General features: G+C 37.5%; 1 protein-coding gene across 1 annotated transcript in view; it reads left to right on the forward strand.

Moving 5' to 3' along the window:
• LOC108608086 (zinc finger protein 615) overlaps positions 1-20923 on the forward strand; it is a 41281-nt gene that overhangs the window by 17473 nt on the left and 2885 nt on the right. The window contains exon 3 of the mRNA XM_017999288.1: positions 20200-20394. Within this exon, the coding sequence (XP_017854777.1) occupies positions 20200-20394 (195 nt within the window). The remainder of the gene's footprint in view (positions 1-20199; positions 20395-20923) is intronic.

Below are 20923 nucleotides of genomic sequence, written 5' to 3' on the forward strand. Positions count from 1 at the left end.
CCTGCGGCATGACTACGAAAAAGTGCAATGCTGTTCTCTCTGCCCAAAAAAGACGAAAATAGAAAATAAATTTGGTGTACAAAACAAAAATACGCAACAAAGCAGAGCAAAGCAAAGACAAAGACCAGGCAGCATTCAAACCAAAATAAAAATAAGAAAAAATGCATAATTAGCATTTTTGGGAGGAACAATGCAGAAGCAACGCTTATGTAAGAATTTCGCATATTAAAAACTTATTGACTTGAAATAATTAGTTGGTAATTAAACACATTTGAATTAACGAATGTTAAAGATTATTTTGAATAGCACAACAAAAATATATTTTTATAGGAATTTTAGAGAAATAGCTTTGTCGTCCTTTTATAAGGATATGTAATAATAGGGGGGAGAAATTAACACAGAAGCTGTAAATTACTGTTGAGTGTTATTTTGAGCGAAAAATCATAAATAATCATTATTTTTGAGTTTTATTTTTTTTATCAAAAATAATGATTATGGTGTAAGCTTTATGAAATTACTCAAAAATAATAATTATCTTTCAAAAATATCTTAAAAATTGTAAGATAATCATTATCGTGTAATTTTTACAATATAACTTATAATAATAACGGTCCCTGATAAAAATATAAATAGCTATGTATAAACTAATATTTTGAGCTAAGAGCTAAATAAAATGAAAGAGCTTGTCTTACTAAATTAACATAAATTGCATTCCAAACATTAAATTTCTTCAATGAACTCTATTTCTTTAGTTGTCACGGTTCAAAATTATGGATTGTGTGACATTGAAAGTGAAATTAACACAGTCTTGAGCTTTCGCTGCTTACTTTGCTTGTTTAATGTACTACTATTTATAACATAATCTCAAGCTTTAAGCTCTGCTGCTAGTCTATTCAACTAAACCCAACTTCTAACTAAGCATAATTTGGTTTTGCAATGACGACATTGCGAATTCATAATCAATTCTTGAATGCTCGCTGCCAAGTTGCAACTAATTCCTTAAGCAAACATTAAGTTAAATTGCAGAGCTGAGTTGGCATAACTGAATGCATAAAGAACGCAGACAGACACAGAGAGAGAAAGAGTGTGTGAGAGAGAGCTAGAGAATTTTCTTGCACTTTTCAAGTGATTATTTGAAAAATTTATTAAAATGCTCATTTGAAGTTATTGTCGTGAGCGCTTGATGTAGATACTTTGCTTTTACGACTAACGAGACCAAGTGGCCACCAAGTGGTGTGCAGTGGGGAGGGAGCGGGGCTACAAGAGCTAGGGGCAAAGGCAATGCGACGACAGCCGTCGTCAGTCATGTCAACAGCGTAGCGCGCAAAGCAAACTTCCGGAATGCCAGACTTGAACTAACTCAACTTTTACGGCTGCCTGCGCTGCTGATGCTGCTGCTGCTGCTGCTCTCTGTCCTTCCAGCCCAGTGCTGCTGTCCTTTGCGCATACTTTTGCCCCAGCATCCAGTCCAAAAGTTGTTGCCTGCGTTGGGCAATTCACTTTTATTGAAATGGCGTGCAATGTTCGCCGCTCTACTCTGTTTGGTTGGCTGAATTCTTGGCTCAATTCGTTGTTGCTATGTCTGCCATTTTCGCTTCTTCTTCGTCCTCTTCTGCTTCTCTTTTTGCTGTAGTTTAAGTCATGGCTAGGCGACTGCATCAGTCGTACGGCTCGCCAGTTGATGCTGTTGATGGCACAAAGTGCAGCGCAATTCATTTTAATGGGCACTCCTCTCCAGCTCCGGCTCCAGGCCCAAACCACTCCACACGCCCAACACTTGAGAGTCAATTTCACAAAACTTGATTTCCCATTTCCAATGCACACTCCATGACCAAAGCCATAGCCATCGATTGAAAGGGATTCCAAACTTTGCTTTTGGCTTAGGCGTCGTCGCCGTTCTCGTCTACACATTCATTCATTTTTATGAATCTACGAAATTGACTCGGACATTGTTCGGTTTGCGGTTGGGTAGGCGGCGGGGCGGCGGCATTACGTGCTTCTCTCATTTGATACTCTTCCGCTCGCTCTCTTTCTCTTTCGTCCAGCACTCATTGCTTATTGGCAAGTGGCTTGTATTCTTATTGTTGCGCTCATGAACATAACGTCAAAATGCATAAATGTATATCAAGTGGAGACAGCCAAACCGAAAGCACATAACTTAAAAGCATTTCCATTTCTATTTTCGCAGTGTGGTGCGACTTGCTTAAGCTTTACAAACTATATTTAATAAAAAAAAATTTTAAAAAGATTCTTAACTAAATCGAAAAAATAATTAACAATTTTGTAGTTTACTTTTTATTATTTATTTGCTCTTATTTATTATTTTCATATTTATGTTACATTTTTTATCAGCGTGCCATTTATTTAGACCTACAAACTAAATTTAAATAATTTTATATTTATATACATATATATATTTTTAGTTAAGGCAAATACTAAAAATGTGCATTTACTACTAAATAGATTCAGCAGCAATATAATAATAATTAACTATTGCAACAGAAATTGACTAACAAATGCATAAGCTTCGCCTACTGTGCAGCTTATAATTGTGTATGTGTGTGTGTGTGCTCAGTTCGTCTCACTAAGCAGCGCAGCTGATCGAGAGAGCGAGAGCTGTCGCATACTTAAAGTGCAGTTACCACAGCTAAGTTCACCACGCTGTCAATCAAACTGAGCGATGGCTGTTATGTTAAGTGTGTTGAGTTCACAATATGAACGCGCTGTTAAGCGAGAGAGAGAGAGAGAGAGAGAGTAAGCAATGGGCTTTGTCTGCTAATTATTAAAGCTAGCGATTCAGTTTAGTATGCAGCTCTAATGCGCGCACATCTCGCTTAAGCAAGAGTTGCTTTTAATTTTAGCATATTAATTAAATACTGCATGACGTCACAGTCGCTAAGCTTGTAAATAGTCAATTGCAAAATTATATTTCTATGACTGCTGAGCCTTGTACTAAGTATATGTGTAGTAATAAATTAAACTAAAATTATTGGCTTAGCCATGCAGCAACAGTTGGCAAACACTTGCAACAATTTAGATTATGCCACAATCCAAGCTGAAATGGAGCTGCAAGCAAAGTACAATAAGCTGACCCATGTTGATGCAGAAAATTGGCAACAAATATTGTTACATTGAGCATATGGAGCAGCTGGTTTGGACTGAAGCGGACACTTGGCCAATATACAAAGCAAACAAGAATACGCCGATTGATATCAATGATTGTGAGCAGGAAGGCAACTTAACATCTTTGCCGGCCAACTTTCTTTACTGACAGCCCCAAGAGCCCGATAATAAAATATATGCGTGGCTATAGAACGGCTGAAGCATCAAGCATGCCTATCAATGCTATATAAGCGAAAGACCAGATCCGAGTGAGTTCCAAGTGCGCTGATAGTGGCAACTGTGACGTCACTTTATTAAATATACATGCTAGCATATAGACGCTTGCTAGACTTGCTGATAATGCGCTAATTGCTTTTAATTTGTTGCTTATAATTATTCTCTAATTTGTGTCAAAAGGTTAAGTTAAGATTAAACAAAAAGCTGTTGAGATTTAATTTAAATATGTTTAGTAAGAATAAAAGATTTGATATTATGTGTCTATAAATTATTTTATTTGCTGATAATGAACGTTTGTTTATAGCTCAACTGAGCTTAGCATAGATTTATACACTTTGACATATATACTTTGGAAAAGGGTATCCTGAAGTTTAGCAAATGTATGTAACAGGCAGAAGTAGGCGTGGCAGCCTTCATAAAGCTGAGCCATGTTTAGCTGTCTGTATGAGCGAGAAGAACTACAAATTTATAAGAGCTAAAGTTACTAAATTTGTTATTTAGATAATGCTATACTTACCGCAGTACGCTTTTATTTTTAAGCTCTAAATTTACTCCCACCGCCTACGCAAATTACATAAAACAAGTTTGAAAATGGCAAAAAATGTATACAAGACTACAATATTTAATAGAAAAATGTTTAAGATTGAATAAAAATAAATGCAGATATATTTAGTTTCAATTTTTCATATAGACTGCAAAATGTGCTCGAAGTGTATGAAATAGTTGGCTGCGCTTAAGCTTAATGCCTGCTTGTTTTTAGAGAGTAAAATATAAAAAATATTTTTGGTGCGCGTTGAACTTTGTGTTGATAATAATAAACATAAATTTTAATGTTTTTGCTGCGAGACTGAAGCTGATAATAAACAAGTGCGTATATAAAGAAAGACTGAACGTTTCGGCAACTCAGTCTGTCATGAGTAATAGCTATATAAGCTATATAAAATGTCAATCAAATTAATGTGTCTGCTCTACTTTACTTGCTTAATAGCAAGCAATAAGGCTGTAAGTTTAAACGATTTCAAACTTATTTAAAACTAAGACTTGAACTCTATTTAGAGTGAAAAAACTTCGTTGGAATTGTCGCATCAGCTGCAGCGTCTGGAGCTTAACTTGGAAAAACTTCAGGAGCGCTGCCAGCAAAGCGAGAAAATACAAAATATGCAAATTAAGCAATTGTCAGAAGAATTGCTAAAGCTCAAAGCAAGCCATCAACAAATTGAGTTTAAACACAAACAGACTGCGCAACATTTAAAATCACTGCGCGCTCTAAATCAAGCGAATAGACAAGTTTTTATGTTAAAGTTTACACAAATACGCAACAAGTATTATTACATAGAAGAGGAAGAGCAGCTGCCCTGGATCGATGCTGCAATCAAATGCCAACAACTAAGCGGACACTTGGCCAATCTGCAGAGCGAGCTCGAGCTCAAAGCTCTGGCCAATCGGCTAAGGCGGCAGAACTATTGGATCGATATCAATGATCGCAGCACTGAGGGTCGCTACGTCTCTTTGGCTATGGATGCCAACAAAGTGAGCTACTTCAATTGGCATCTGTTTGAGCCGAATAATTATGATCACAGTGAGCACTGCGTGGAGCTCAAATTGCTACGAGGCAAATACGCTATGAACGACAAGACATGCGAGAGCAGGCAATATTTTATATGTGAGTTGCCCCAGAAGAGTTGAGGAATTAAATGGAATGGCATATAATAAAAATAAACATTTAATAAAATAAAGTGTACAAGAAATGATTAAAGCATGTTTAAGTTGAAAGTTTAACAACTTTATGTTTATTATTTATTTATAAAAACATTTTCAATTGAAGTAATTTTTATAATAATTTAGAAAAATTCATGTTAACATAAATGCAGAGCTTGATATCGATATCGAATTGATATTATTTTATAGAAATATGTTTGCCTAGCTTTGTATTTAATTTTTATAATTAGCAAACTGCGTGGTTAGCTTTTTTTTACTAATGATGAGACCCTGTTCACAATACAAATAATAAAATAAATAAATAAACTTTAAAAACAATCGATAACACGCAGTAACGATAACAAAGCTGCCAACCAAATTAACTAAAATTCAGCTTCTTATGAGATAAAATATTGCTTAAATATTTAGCATAATAAATTAAATAAAGCAAAGCTTAAACTATTATTTGTTTGAGGAATTGTAATTTTTATAAGAAAAATTATGAAATAGGAATTTTATTTTGGATTTTTTGAAATCAACTTAACGCTTATTGATTTAAATAAAAAAAAGAAGAGCACAATTTTGAATGTTTTATTATAAGATAAGATATTTATTTTAAATAATATTATATTATACAATAAGTTTTATTTACAAACTGAGATTGTTTTGCATACGCAATTCGAAGCAAAGACAACGGCGAATATTTGAAATGCTTATAGATTAAAATGCAAGTCATATAGCAAGTAAGCCACACAGCTGAGAAAAAACTTCATTTGCGCATTAAAAAGCTGGAGAGGATGCACCCCAACCCCCACCCCACTAAGTACTAAATGCCTGCACATGAACGAGTGCAAGGGTGACATTTAACGGTAATTTCCGTCGACAATGCTTGAGCAGCAGCAGCAGCAACTCAAGCTGAGCTGGCTGGGCAGATAAGCTCAAGAATATATATGAACGGACTCAGCAGAGGGGCAAGGTGTTGCGAGCACTTCCCTAATTACACATGGCACGCCCACACGCATTTGGGTATGTGTGTGTGAAGTAAAAACTAATTTCACATGCAGCACAAGGCGAAGCATCAAAATCCAGCTAATGTGGCACAAGCGAACAACAACTTGCAACTGGCAAAAGGCGACACAAGACTTACGTACCAATTACATGAAAGTTTTGTGGACAAGGCAATGGGTAGACTGAATATGAAGCTACTATATAGAGAGAGAGAGAGAGAGAGTGGGAAAGTGGGAGAGTGGCAGAGACAGCCGCTGGCAAGAAACTTGAGCATATCCTTGTGACTGACACCGGAAGCTGTCGCGCAGCCACGCCACGCCCCACCGCCCACTCCAGCAAGTTTGAAGCCAAGGCGACTTGGAGCTCGCTTCAGCACAAAGACAAGACAAGACTGGCAAGCAAGCAAGCAATGCTGTCATAAATATTTATGCGAGTTTTGGGAAACAACAATGGCAGCTCTAGTTGCAGCAGCATTGACTGCAACCCACCCCCCAACCCCACCGCCAACCACTTTGCATCACATGCGCTTGTGTGTGCAGCTGACAATGAGCAGCGCCAGCCAGGATACATTTGCACCTGCTGCCAGGACATGTTTGCTCAGCGTCTTCGTGCATAACTCCAGCTAATGTGGCACAATGAGCCGTGCTGCATAAAATCTTAACCTACTTTGTCAATCTTCGGCAATAAAAGAGCACTGTGGGTATTCGAGACAATATATCAAGATTCGTGCTATCACGTCATAGGCCCAGTGGACGTATCTCAGACTTATTCCGATGATATCGAACAGCTTATTGACGTTCAGTATTGTGACGAATCCATAGGAACTGATGCCGTTGTAAAGACTGAATCAATGAAGGTGGCTAACTATTAACTTAATAAGATAGAATGAACAGAGTAGAGAAAACGAAGTGGGAAACTATGCGGTGGAGGTGGCAGTGCTCAGATACCGCGACTAGCGCCATGACATATCTATGTTATGATACAGAGCAATTGATCCTTTGTGCACTGATACTCGGCAGACATGTTGCGCGCTTAGTAAAATCGTAGTTAAAGCCCACGCTCACAGAGCTACCGGACCCCACTCATACAACAGTCCGCCATCAGTTTTCAGTCCTATAATATGGCACTACCTTGGAGGCTCCGCCACATGGTTCAGACCAGCTCAAAGACAAGACTAAGGAAACGACTCCCACATAGTCAAGACATGGCAAGCAAGCACTAAGTGGGTTCAGATTCGGCTCTAGTTCCCTAGCATATTCGTTTCTATGGGTAGTTTGGGAAAACAAGCCGTAGGATATGCAGCTATCTTCTAGACTGTGCCCGGGGCCCCCTTACCATCCAGATATCTGCATCTGAGAAAGGTGCGCTGCGGACGTCAATTTGCACGTGCTCAATCCCCAACACCACCCTCCAGCTGCCCTATACCCATTACCATCCAAAATCCACCTGCTATATGATGTACATCTCACATTGAGCCGTTTGATCTACGTCACACTGAATACTTAGACCTCCATATAGTGTTGTGCAGCTGACAATGAGCGCGCCAGCCCAGGGATACATTTGCCTGCTGCCAGAATGTGCTGCAGACGGTCTTGGGCATTCCCTGCCAACTCGTCCTAATGTCCTTGCAAAAGTTGACATCAACACCACAGCAGCGCAGCAGCAGCATCAGCAGGCAAGCCCAACAGCTTTCGTGCTGCTGCTGCACCCAGGCCACCCCCTCGCTCCCACAATCTGGCTGGCAGAAACAAAGGGGCAAGTTTTCGTCGCCAGGTCGTGGAAAACGTTTCTACGTCAACTAGCTGAGTCCGCCTTCGTCTCTACTTTTTCGTAAAGGATAAGAGGTCCAGATTCTCCGATATTAATGATCTTCGACAGACCATCTCTATTTCTCCTGGACTTGAGTGTCGCACGATGTACAAATCCGAGCTTTCCTATACGCTCTTCATCTCAATCCACATTTCACACCTTATAAATGAATAACCTACGTCATCGCCCCTCATCACTTATAAAGTCCGAGTGTTAACCTTTGTTAAAAACTGCCTCCTAAGGATAGTTCTCGACTTGACCCTGAGTCAAAAGTGAGTTGTACATTCAGATCGATCAGCGCCACAGCGCGTATATACAGTGAATAAATGCCGTGCGAAAATCCTCTGCAGTCACTCTCATCTTCGCAATGTCTCCGGAGATACTGATCAAAAATCTGCCAACCACCGCGCATACGCGCATGTCCTATATACTTCGCTAACTATACTCTCGATCGTATCTTAGGATGTAAATACACCGGCAAACTTCAGGATCTTGTGTTCTTTAACACTCACCAGCCACTGCAGCAACTATCCCAGCAGCCCCTAGACGTCTATACAAATAGTGCGCATGATCACCATACCCACTGCAGATCACCCATCGCTAACCTGGCATAAAACCCCCACTGCCGCAGCTACGTGTCTTCACGTGACCAAGCGACAGTGTACCACCTACTCGCTCCTGCGCAAGTACTGACAACTGTGGGAACCGACGCGTGTTTATGTCTTATATCTCAAATTGCCTGTCGCTGTCGCTACAAGCAAACCATCTCAGACGCCATTCTCCGCTATTGAACCTTTAATAGCTATATTTCCCAGTAGGGCCTTAGCTATTGATTGGTTGATAATAATTTGTTTAAATTAATGAAAACTTAAACCAAGTGTGAACATAATTATTACGTATTTTACAAATATTTTCAAACAATATTATTCAAATTCTGTTTTAAATAGAACCTACTTCTCTTAGTAAACATCTTTTTTTTTTATGTAATGCCTAACAAATATTTGCAGCTATTAAACTTCTTAATATTATTTTTGAGCTTGCTAGAAATATATGAAAAAAATGACAGAGAAATTATTTTAAAAAGGTAGCAAAAAAATAGTTTATTTTTGGAATACATCCCTTATAACATAATTAATGTCTTTTATTTAATAATAATATTATTAAGTCAGAATATTGTGTTAGCAATTAAACTTTTTAAGATTACTTTTGAAACTTGTTTTAAAAGATTATAAAATATTCTTTAGAAAAAGTATCTTATCATATTAAATAAAAGTAAATGTAGATGCTTTAGGGCCTTTAGATTTTTTTTTTATATCAAAAATTAATACTATTGTACAACAAATCAAATTTTATTTCATTGAGAAAGGAATATCAGATCAATTAAAAAATTTTTAAAAAAAAAAAGAAAAAGTTAAATATTTAAAATACAATTTTATTTTAAAAATAAAAAAAACTTTCTTAACAAAATTCTTTAAAAATATTATTTTCAAATTATTTTATTATTATAGCTCAAAAGTTTGGTACTTAATAATCCCATTGATAATTAAATATATTGAAAATAATAATAAAATATTAATTTGTTTCTGAATACAATACTGATATAATATAATTCAGCTCTGAGCTCTCGTTCTAACTAGACGTGCTGTGATAACAAAACCACAATTTTCCAAATAAAATAAATAAATAAAAATAATACTTCAAAAGCATATTTTACTTTTTCGGAAATTTTATTATACGGAAATTTAATTTTGAGTTTACTCTGAGCTATCGTTCTAACCAGACGTTCATACTTCCGGCCTCGGCTATGCCGCTGGCTGGCCTAAGATTAAAGTCATGTAATATCCCTAAGATGAAGACGAGGACAGCATGCGATACAGTGGCACCATATGCCAAAAGTAAACATCAATTAACAGGTAATTGGGCAGCGACTTCGACTTGCACTACTACTACAACTACAGTTAGTAGTGCCAGTACGTACTCGGTGGCTTCTAGTGCAAGCCATCTACCAAGATCTGCAACGATAATGTCGACATCTGAAGTCAAATGCTCAACGCAAAGTGCTACGAGCGCATTAAGCTCTGCTGTCAATTTACTTCCGCTTAAAGATTGCTCTTTTCAAGCTCCGATAATGTCGCTTCGCAAGAAGCAAAATAAATCTGACAAGGCAACAAAAACAATAAAAAAGCCGAAGCTATCTAACAATATTAACATTGCTTCTCCAATGCGCAGTGAAGCTGCAGCAATTGCGTCTCCACCACTGACTGATGCTGCTATCAACTTGAAGACTGGCCAAAAACATTTGTTGAGTAAGAGGAAGAAACCACTATCACCCACAATTAACTCTAAAAAGGTGAACAGAGATCTGACGTTTGATTCACCGTCAGCATCAACCAGCAAGGCAAGCAACAGCAACAGGTTTGCCCTATTAGACATGGAAGTGGACCTAAACACTGACAGTCAGGTTGAGATAACACCAAGTGTTGAAAAAGAAAGTGGTACTAGCTCTTCAGTAGCTGCCCAAATAAATATACCGAATGATAATATGGATACAAATGATTTAGACAACAGATCTCAACAGAACGATTCTAGTAGTTATAATAATCTTAATGATTCTTCAAAACCACCGCAAATAGTTTTAAGTATCATCAACCTTAATGATCTATTTAATCTCATTTCGGAGGTCACTAGTTTGGATAACGTAGTAGTTAAAGTTAACCAAGGAGTTACAGCTAGAATCTTTCCCAAAGACTCTAAAACTTATCGAGTTATTGTTGACCATTTCGATAAAATGGAAATTGAATTTCATACTTACCAAATGAAGGAAGAAAAGCCTCATAGAATAGTAGTTAGGGGGCTTCATCATAGCACACTAACCAGCGAAATTGTTGCCGATTTTAAAACATTTGGCTTTGATGCTCTTTAATATAATTCAAAGTTTAATAATTATAAAGAAATATTTAATTACATATTTTTTATTAATATTAGCCATGTGCAAAAATAAATGCTATATATGATATACTAACACTTTGCCGCCAACGAGTAAAAATTGAAAGGATGCGCAAAACATCAGAAATCGCTCAATGCATACGATGCCAAGAATTTGGCCACACAGCTAAGTACTGTCGTCGACAACCCAATTGTGCTCGATGTGGCGAAGATCATCTTACAAAGCAATGCGCACGACCCCAAGATCAACCGCCTACCTGTATGCACTGTGGTGGTAATCATACGGCAAGTTACAAGGGTTGCCAGTGGTATCAAGATTACCTTAGACGATCTATGGGTTCTACGAAAAAGCAAACAACACGTCAACAACCACAAGAAAAACGTGAGCAACATCAGTCAACTCGTCAGCAACTCACTCAGCAAATGCCTAACACTTTTGGAACCAATAGCGGAGGTTTATCTTATGCATCAATAGCCAGAAATGGAAATGGACCTGCCCAGCGCCGTCTACATGACCTCCAAGCGCAGCAACAATTACAGAAATCGAATAAAAATGCTGTACAACAACAACAAGTGCTTGACGTTCAGTCAATATTAGAGCAACAGCAACAGCAATTTTTAAAATGGCAACAGCAGCTCCAGCAACAGCAGCAACAGCAATTCCTTTTTTGGCTACAGCAGCAGCAGCAGGAACAACAGCAGCAACACAAGCAAAACAGCCAACGACTTGAACGGCTCGAAAATATGGTTTTTGAAATGGCCAACTCAATCAAACAATGGACGGGGGATAAATCAGTTCTCCAGCGCCACAACATCGCTTCAACCTCACAATGAACAATCTCAGGATCCTTATCTGGAATGTCAATGGCATCTCCGGTAAAGCCAGAGAAGTTGAGCTCTTTGCGCACAACAACCGTATCGACATTATACTTTTAAGTGAGATAAGGCTTAATCGAGGAGAAGTTGTCAATATATATGGGTACTCCTTCTATCCAGCGTATAAGCCATCACGGCACAATCATGGCATCGGAGGAGCGGCGGTTTTGGTGAAAAGCTCTCTAAGTCATTTCCCACAAAATGTTATTGAAACACAAAACATACAAATGTCTTCCATTAAAGTTGCCACAGGTATGGGGTATTTGGATGTGAGGGCAATATACTGTCCTCCAAGGCACAGAATCGTAGAAAGGCACTTCACTGACATACTAGCTTCTTGTGGCCAGAGGTATCTGGTTGGTGGTGACTGGAATGCTCGACATTGGTTGTGGGGAGACACTTACAATTCACCCAGAGGACGTGAGCTAGTCGAATCAATTTCAGCTAGAGGGGCTAAAATTCTTGCCACTGGTTCACCTACTAGATACCCATATGTATCCAGTCACACTGCTACTTGCATTGATTTTGCATTATACCATGGGATACTGGATTCTCAAATAAATATTAGCCAAAGCTGGGATTTAGACTCTGATCACATTGCCCTAATTGTAAATTTGCAAACCAATGGTGTTAATGTCAGCCCAAGTCCTCGGTTAATCACAAGACGCACTGATCTCATCGCCTTCAAACAACATCTTGAAAGCTCCTTTCAACTAAATTTGACTCTGGACTCTAAAGAGGACATTGAGAATGCTGTCGATATTCTAACTGATAGCATATATAGAGCTGCTACTGCTTCAACGCCACCTGATATTGATCATCGTCCTATAACTTATGGCATTGTTCTTACAAGGGAAGCCAGAGAGCTGATCAAGAGAAAAAGACGCCTTCGTAGAAGAGCAATTCGCTCTCAAGATCCTGAGGACCGAATTTTATGGAATCGAGCAGCAAAACAATTACGAACCCTTTTAAGGGAACTTCGTAGCGATTTCTTCGAGCAAAAATTGTCCTCCATGGACTACACCATTGACACGAATTACTCTTTATGGAAGTGCACAAAATCGCTTAAACGACAACCTTTTAGACAGGTTCCAGTCCGATGTCCTGGTGGCGAATTTGCAAAAACCGAATTGGAGCAAGCCAATGCTTTCGGTCAACACTTAGAGGATCGCTTCACTCCTTATGATTTTGCTACAATAGAACAAGTTAGAGAGACCCATCAGAGTTTGGATACTCCATTGCAGATGTCACTGCCTATTAAACCTATAAGGATTGAGGAGATATCTGAAGTCATCGAACTTTTGCCCAAAAATAAAGCTCCGGGTATTGATAGGATTTGTAACACTACGCTGAAGGCCTTGCCTACAAGAGCGCTCCTATATATAGCATTAATTTTTAATGCTATTATTAGGATCCAAGTGTTTCCAAAGCAATGGAAGTTAGCTGCGATTCTGATGATTCACAAGCCAGGTAAACCAGAGACTGATCCTGAGTCATATCGCCCAATCAGCCTGTTACCCTCCCTGTCTAAAGTATGGGAGAAGCTAATTGCCAATCGTATTACTCTGATTATGAGTCAAAGCAGTATCTTGCCAGATCATCAATTTGGCTTTCGAAGAGGACATGGCACTGTCGAACAAGTCCACAGATTGGTAAAACATATTTTGCATGCCTTTGACGACCAGGAGTACTCCAATGCAGTTTTTATTGATATGCAACAAGCCTTCGATAAGGTATGGCATGATGGTCTACTATGCAAAATTAAAAACATGCTACCTGCTCCGTTCTATGGACTTTTGAAATCATATTTGGAAGAGCGAGAGTTTAAGGTTAAAGTTAGGAATACACAGTCGAGTAGCTACCTAATGAGAGCAGGAGTCCCGCAGGGCAGCGTACTCGGACCATTGCTATATTCGCTGTATACTGCTGATATACCCAGCCCCAACAATCAACATATGGTAGCTCCCTCCAAAGCTCTAATTGCCACCTATGCAGATGACATTGCAGTTATTTACAACTCTGGCTGTTGCAGAGAAGCAGCTAATGGCCTGCAAGAGTATCTTGCAACTCTCGCAGCTTGGTGCAAACAGTGGAACCTGAAGATCAATCCGTTGAAAACAACGAACACCTGTTTCACACTGAAGAGGTACATACCTAATACGCCTGAAATACAGCTAGAGGGAGTCACTCTGGAGCAGCCTTTGCAAGCAACATACCTTGGCATTACCCTGGATAAGCGCCTTACCTTTGGGCCACATCTCAAAGCCACGGCTAGAAAATGCTACATGAGGATCCAGCAAATGCGTTCGCTTCTAAATAGGAAGGGCACCTTGCCGCTTAGATGCAAAAGGGCGGCATATGCGCATTGCATCCTGCCAATCTGGCTGTACGGAATACAGATTTGGGGGATCGCAGCCAAATCCAATTATAAAAGGATCCAGGTGTTGCAGAACCGGACACTGAGGAGCATAACAGACTGTCCCTGGTATGTGCGCGGGACCACTCTCCATAAAGACCTAAAACTACATACTGTAGAAGAGCAAATTGGTAGGCACACAAGCCGATACAGTGAGAGACTCCTGAGACACCGCAACCTACTTGCTAGAAACTTACTTCCAGCTAGACCTCTGAGACGACTCAAACGGCAAGGCTTTGCCAAAACCATTAGGGGCCAATAAAGATGACATATCCATAATGTAATCCTCATATTGTATTGAGGTTTGGTTCATTTCTCTATTTCTATCCATGTGTTGTTAAGGTACATTTTATGCTGTACGGTTTCCTCACTTAATAAATAATAGAAAAAAAAAAAAAAAAAAAAAAAAAAAAAATTATAATAAAAATAACAAAAATAACTAAAAAAATATTTGCAGCTACTAAACGCTTAAGTTAACTTTAGAGTTTGCTTTGAAGTATTTAAAGTAAGTTAAGCAAAATATATGAAATTAATTCAAATTGAATTAACCAGCAATACAAAAACATTTATTGCTAAAATACAAGGGGTGTTAACTTATTGTTAGTTAAAAATAATGCAAATCATCGAATTTGTTAAGAAGTTTTATATTTAGCTTTAATTTTTAGTTACGTTTACTAATTTAATTAAATTGTATTTTAACAAACAGAATCCGTTGCAAATTAGCTCCGATATGCAATGCATTCAATTTGCGCTAATGCTCCAACGCCAACTGCTACAGTCGCTGCCTCTATTTTTATTTTTTTTATTTTCAAAATATGTCTGGCATTAGAAGAGACAATCGAATTAGCGAGACATACGGCAAGCTAAGCAGTTACAGCTGCAACAAAATAGCAAAGAGGAAGCATATAAAAGCGAATTCAACAGAGAAGAGTGGAAGGGAGTGAGGTGGGTGGGGGGCTCTGAGCACAAACTGCAGTTTGAGGAAATAAAAGTTAATGTTATAACTAAAAATACAAGCAGCAACGAGCCGAGCGAAAGATAATTTTGTTGCCTGTTGTTGTTGTTGTTGCATCTAATTCGCTGTTTGCTTTGTTGCTGCTGCTGCTGATGTTGCTGGAGGCAGCAGCAGCAGCATTATCCCCAGTGCACGACAGCAGCAACATCAGCGACAACAACAACAATTTACGGCAAAGCTCGAGCAGGTGAAATGGCATCCTTTTGTCAAGTCTCAAACGGCAGTGGCAGCGCCTTGGACAGCCAGCCACGCCCACCAACGCCCTTGTTGCTGCCACACCCATCAGACTGTTTGGCGTTGCCTTTGCCGTTGCCTTTGCCGTTGTCGTTGTCGTTGTCATTGTCGTTGCTATTCAAACTCCATACAAACTGACATTTCACATATCAATGTTGTTGCTGCTGCTGCTGTTGCTGCTGCTGTTGTTGCCACCCACGCGGTGGCAGCATCATTAGAAATGCATGACAATGTTATACAAACACCAGCCAGACCACGCCCCTTTTACGCCACACTACTACTGCCATTGTTGTTGCTGTTAACAGGAATTTAGATTAAAGATTGAAACTTTGTTAATGTCGCGCATTATTAAGAAGAATCTTTTTGCTTTTGCCCCACACAGTCGCATAAATTCCAAATGAGCTTAGCAAATTAACACACCCTTGAATATTTATACAGCCAAGATGTTGCCACATTAACTAAATCGCAAGCGAAATAAATAAACTAAGGGCTTTAAGCATAGACAAAATAAAAAGTGAAATGAATTTAAGACAAAGCAACAATAGCAAATTTCTGGAGATTAAAGTCTGAAATTCTGGTACTAAGTCGTAGCAGATTCAAAAGAGAGAGAGAGAGAGATAGAAAGAGAGAAAGAGAGATAGAGAGAGAGAGACAGATAGGAAGACATCTTGCTATAAAAAGAGGAACTTGTCTTTGCTTATATTAGTTTGAGATTATTTTAGTTCGCTTTGGGTTTCATTAGAAATTCTGTGATACCCTAATATTTATAGGGAAGGGTGCTGACATTGAAATTTCTGGAGATTAAAGTCTAAAATCTCTGGAACTAAATCGTAGCAAATTCGGAAAAGAGAGAGAGAATTTAGAATTGTCTTGCCATGAAAAGAGAAACTTGTGTTTGCTTAAATTAGTTTGAGATTATTTTGGTTTGCTTTGGGTTTCATTCGAAATTCTGTGGTACCCTAATAATTATAGAGAAGGGTGCTGACTTTGAACTTGAATTGCTTTCCACTATTATCAGCATCATTTTCGGCATAGGCCTCATGTATAATCTCTTAGTGCTATTGGCGTATCAGCTGAAGTTCAGGGACGTTCATTAAACTTTCAGCTCAGCATAGTTTTAAGTCAAAAATACTATCGAGCACATTCAGTCGTTCACCATAAGCTGAAGCTAACTAAAGACAAAATGCGTATTCTATTAATTTTTTTGCTAATACACATTTGCAAAGCGGAACTAAATTTTAATGTAAGTTTTTGATGTAGCAAAAAGCACAAACTACAATTAAATTTATATTACAGTCAAGCTCAACAGAGCAGCTGGACAACTATTGTAGCTCCCATTGCTACAAATCAGTGCAGCCCTTGATAACTTCTATTGGTCAACTGCAAATCCAACTCGACAACTGCACACAGTCCAAAGAGTCCGCTGAACAAGTTAGACTAGCAAATATTGAAGAAAAATTGTTGATATATCAGCAGAAGATTGAAGCTCTCGAACTTTTAGTGGCAACAGACAAAACTTCTACAGCGATCTTGACAAATTCAAGCGACCACCTCTTTAAGCAAATCGGCTATAAATATTACTATATAGTAGATGATCTGAAGCTCGATTGGCAAAGAGCTGAATTGAAATGTCAAAGCCTGGGCGGCTATTTGGTGAGATTAATGTCTGATATGGAAAAGTATGTTGTTGCTCAACAATTAACTGAAGAGGGCTACTGGGTCGATATGAATGCTACCGGAATGGAAGGTCAAGTCTCTGAGGCAGATGCAAATGTATCCCAAGCTGATTGTGAGACTTGTGTCTCATTGATGCGCTATAATCAATTTGATTACAGCTTTGTACGCTGCGATTATGAGCTTCATTTTATTTGTGAAAAGGAAATGTAATCAGTCAACTTGATGTATACAATTTTGAGTTGAAATAAAGCAAAGAAATAAATTGATATGTAGTGCTTGTTCTTTTACTACAACTGAAAGCAGAGGGCCTCTAATAAATAACACCTTGGCTTTGTTCCTGATTGCTTTTGGCATTTTTACGCTTCTGCTTCTTACTCTTATACCATACTCTGTTGATAATTCTAATTGTTCAGAATATCCTTCATACAATGAATTTTATACAAACTGACAATAGCATATAGATAAATCTTTTGAGCCAAATCGTAGCAGATTCAGAATAGATACAGAGAGAGAATTGAGCTTCAAAATAAGAAAGCAAAAAAATAATATGTTCAAATTAAATTGATTATGCAAATTGTGGCAGCTGCTCAGCTCAAATAAATTAAAGACTTTTATATATACTTTGAAACAAATGTATTCTATGTTTATTTATACAGTACTCGTTACTCTGATTATACTCATCTAATCTAATAACTTAAAGCTTCGGCTCTGCTTTCAATAATTTCGTCAGAAAATATTTAAAAAAGTTTAGCACTCTTCAATTTGTCTAATCTTTTGAATGCTCTATATTTTTTAAACGCTTATCAATTTTGCGCAAATTTAATTCAATCTTTTGCTCAGCACTGTATCAATGGAAAATTTGTAATATATAAAAGAAGGAAACAAGTATAAGCTATACTGCTGTAAAAAAAAAATCTTTAAAATTATCAGTAATACTGTATATATTCTCCAACTGTAGGTCGTTGATAATTTATTACCTGTGCTTCTCTTTAAGCTACAAATTTTTCATGATAACAGTTTCTATATAAATGCAGCTACTTTGCATCCAAAGCTTGCAGTCGCAACTCAAGTAAAATGCGAATTATATTAATCTTATTAGCTATATACATCTGCCAAGTGCAAGCGGACTGTGTGGTAAATTTATTAAACAAATTATTTAAGACATAAGCCTTAAATTATTTAATTTTAGTCAAGTGCAGAACAAGAGCAGGAAAAACATTGTGGCAGGTACTGCTACAAGTTGGTTAAACCTCTGTTAACTTATGTCGGCAGCTTGCAAGATCAACTCACTAGCTGTCCACACTCCAAACAATCTGCAACGAAAGATTTGTCTGCAAAGACTGAGAAACAACTGCTGATATATCAGCAGAAAATTGAAGCCCTCGAACATTTATTGGCGGAACACAAAGCTCAAAAAGTGATGCAACAGAATATTTTTAGCCAGCTGACTTATAACGTTCTGACGAAAATCGGAGATACATTTTATTACATTGCAAATGATCTGGAGATGAATTGGAGTAGAGCTTCGGTCAAATGTAAAAGCTTAGGTGGACACTTGGCTGGTCTACAGAGTGAAGAGGAATACAATGGAGTTACTAATCAATTATTGTCTGAGGACTACTGGATCGGCTTGAATGATCGTGATAACGAGGGTCACTTTATTTTGTCGTCTTCCGGACAGGAGGCAACATTTTTTAAATGGGATGAGTTCGAACCCAATGATGAGTATACTGAAGATTGCGTTGGATTATGGCACAATAAACGAATGAATGATTTTCCATGTAATTTAAAAAAGTCATTTATATGTGAATTTCAATTTGTTTAAGCTTTGCGCAATTTAAATAAAACCAAAACAAAATTTGCTGTTCTGCTTTAGTAAAAGATAAGAAAGCGAAACGCTCAAAGTCGCATAAATTTCTAACGAGATTGGGAAATAAATGATTTCAATGAGTATAGCTTACAATTAGACTAAAATCGAAATACTTTATATAGTTATATCATCAATCAATCAATCAATCAATCAAACGTAAACAAACATTAAAGGTACTACTAAAATTTATTTAATGTTTCGACTTTTATTTATTTGCACTTGGCTGGCACATATATATATATATATATATATAATATATATGAATATATATACATATATATATATAAATATAAATTATTGTGCAAATAAATAAATGTGGAAACATTAAATATATATACATATAATATTTTTCTAAAAGATAAGAAAACCGAAATCATGAGTAAGTCGTAAACATTTCTAAAGAGATTAGAAAATATAAATGAAACATTTCAATAAGCATAGCTTAGACTAAAATCTATATGATTTATACATATTAATAAAACAGTTGTAAAGCAGATATAAGTAAATATTAGGGGTACTGCTGGAATTTTATTAATGTTTCGGCTTTTATTTGATTGCCTAGATAGAAATGCCTAACGAAAATTACTAAAATATTAAATGGAATTATTAAAACGCAAAAGTAAGTAAAAAGTAATTTTATTTAATATATAAAATTGATCTTAATATTATGAACAATATTGCATAAAAATGAAAACATTGAAATTGAAAAATATATGTAAGTGTTCAATTATTGTTATTGAATTCAAAATTGTTTTATATATATATATATATGAAGGTATTTCGCTCTAAACTTTTAAATTAAAGTTGGCATAATTTGAATATACAATTGTATGGAGCAAAAGCAGCTGCCTTAGAGTCTCATTTAAAGTCCAAAGTGTGGCAAGTTGAGGTGAAGCGAAGTGAGTTGAGGCTGGAGCTCAGCTCTGAGCTCTCAGCTCTCAGCTCAGATGTTTCGATTAATTAGCAAGCGTAATTGATGTGCAAGAAAAGTTTTGCCTACGAGCATTTTGCATAGTGGGCCGAGCCTTTTTGAGAGTGGACATGGGCACAGTACGTGGACGTGGACGTGAACGTGGACATGGACATTTCTGTCTGCTCGTCCCCAGAATCGTGTCTGTACCCGCATTGAACGTGCCTCTGTCGTCTGTCGGTCTCAACTGCGACGTGACTTTGGTGCGAATTACTTTTTGCTTTGATTTAATGTAATTAAAAAAAATACAAAATTGTTTTAAAATACAAAACGACAAGTTGTAGTCCAGCAGTGTGTCCTTTACTTTAAATTTTCTATATATATGTATTTCTATCTTGCAGATACTCGTTGAAACTTCATGAGCGCACACATACAGCGACGGCTCCCAGTTATCGCTGTCATCAGGAGAACTGTCAATATGCAGGACTCACAGCCGAAGGACTCAAGATACACATGGCGTCCCATGCGGAGGGCGAGCACAAGTGTCCGCATGAGAACTGCAGCTATGTGGGCAAGAGTACGCTGCATTTGAAGAGGTGAGTTCGCAAAACTTAAGCAATATATATTTTAATCCAAAGCATAATGTGTTTAAATCAATTTTTAATAGCAGAAAATTATGTACTTACTAATGCAGGCTGCAAATCTTAAATACATCTTAGCTAAAGAAAAATAAATTTGTATAAATTTAGTTATTTTAGTGACTCAACTCAAAAAGATTCAAAGTCCTTGCTTTAATAACTCAGATCTAAATGCTTCTGCTTTACATTAGAATAAATATTTATTATACATCAAAAATTGATTATTTTTGCTTGCATAATTATATATATTATATAGCTCTTGCCGCTGGCTCAACTCGAGCTCGTTAATCTTTGGGGCTGTCATGTTGGTTCGGCTTATTACAAATCTATAAAATGCTAATCAGAATTTACAGCAGATGCTTGTGGTCCACAGAGTAAGCGAGCGACATTTTCTACACGAATTTGAATTCTTTTTAGCCAAAATGAAAAACAAGCATAAAATGGAAATGTGAGTGAGCAGGGAGCGGAGGAAGGGGAGGGGTAAGAA

Source organism: Drosophila busckii, chromosome 2L, assembly GCF_011750605.1.
Source record: "Drosophila busckii strain San Diego stock center, stock number 13000-0081.31 chromosome 2L, ASM1175060v1, whole genome shotgun sequence".
Taxonomy (NCBI): Eukaryota; Metazoa; Arthropoda; class Insecta; order Diptera; family Drosophilidae; genus Drosophila; species Drosophila busckii.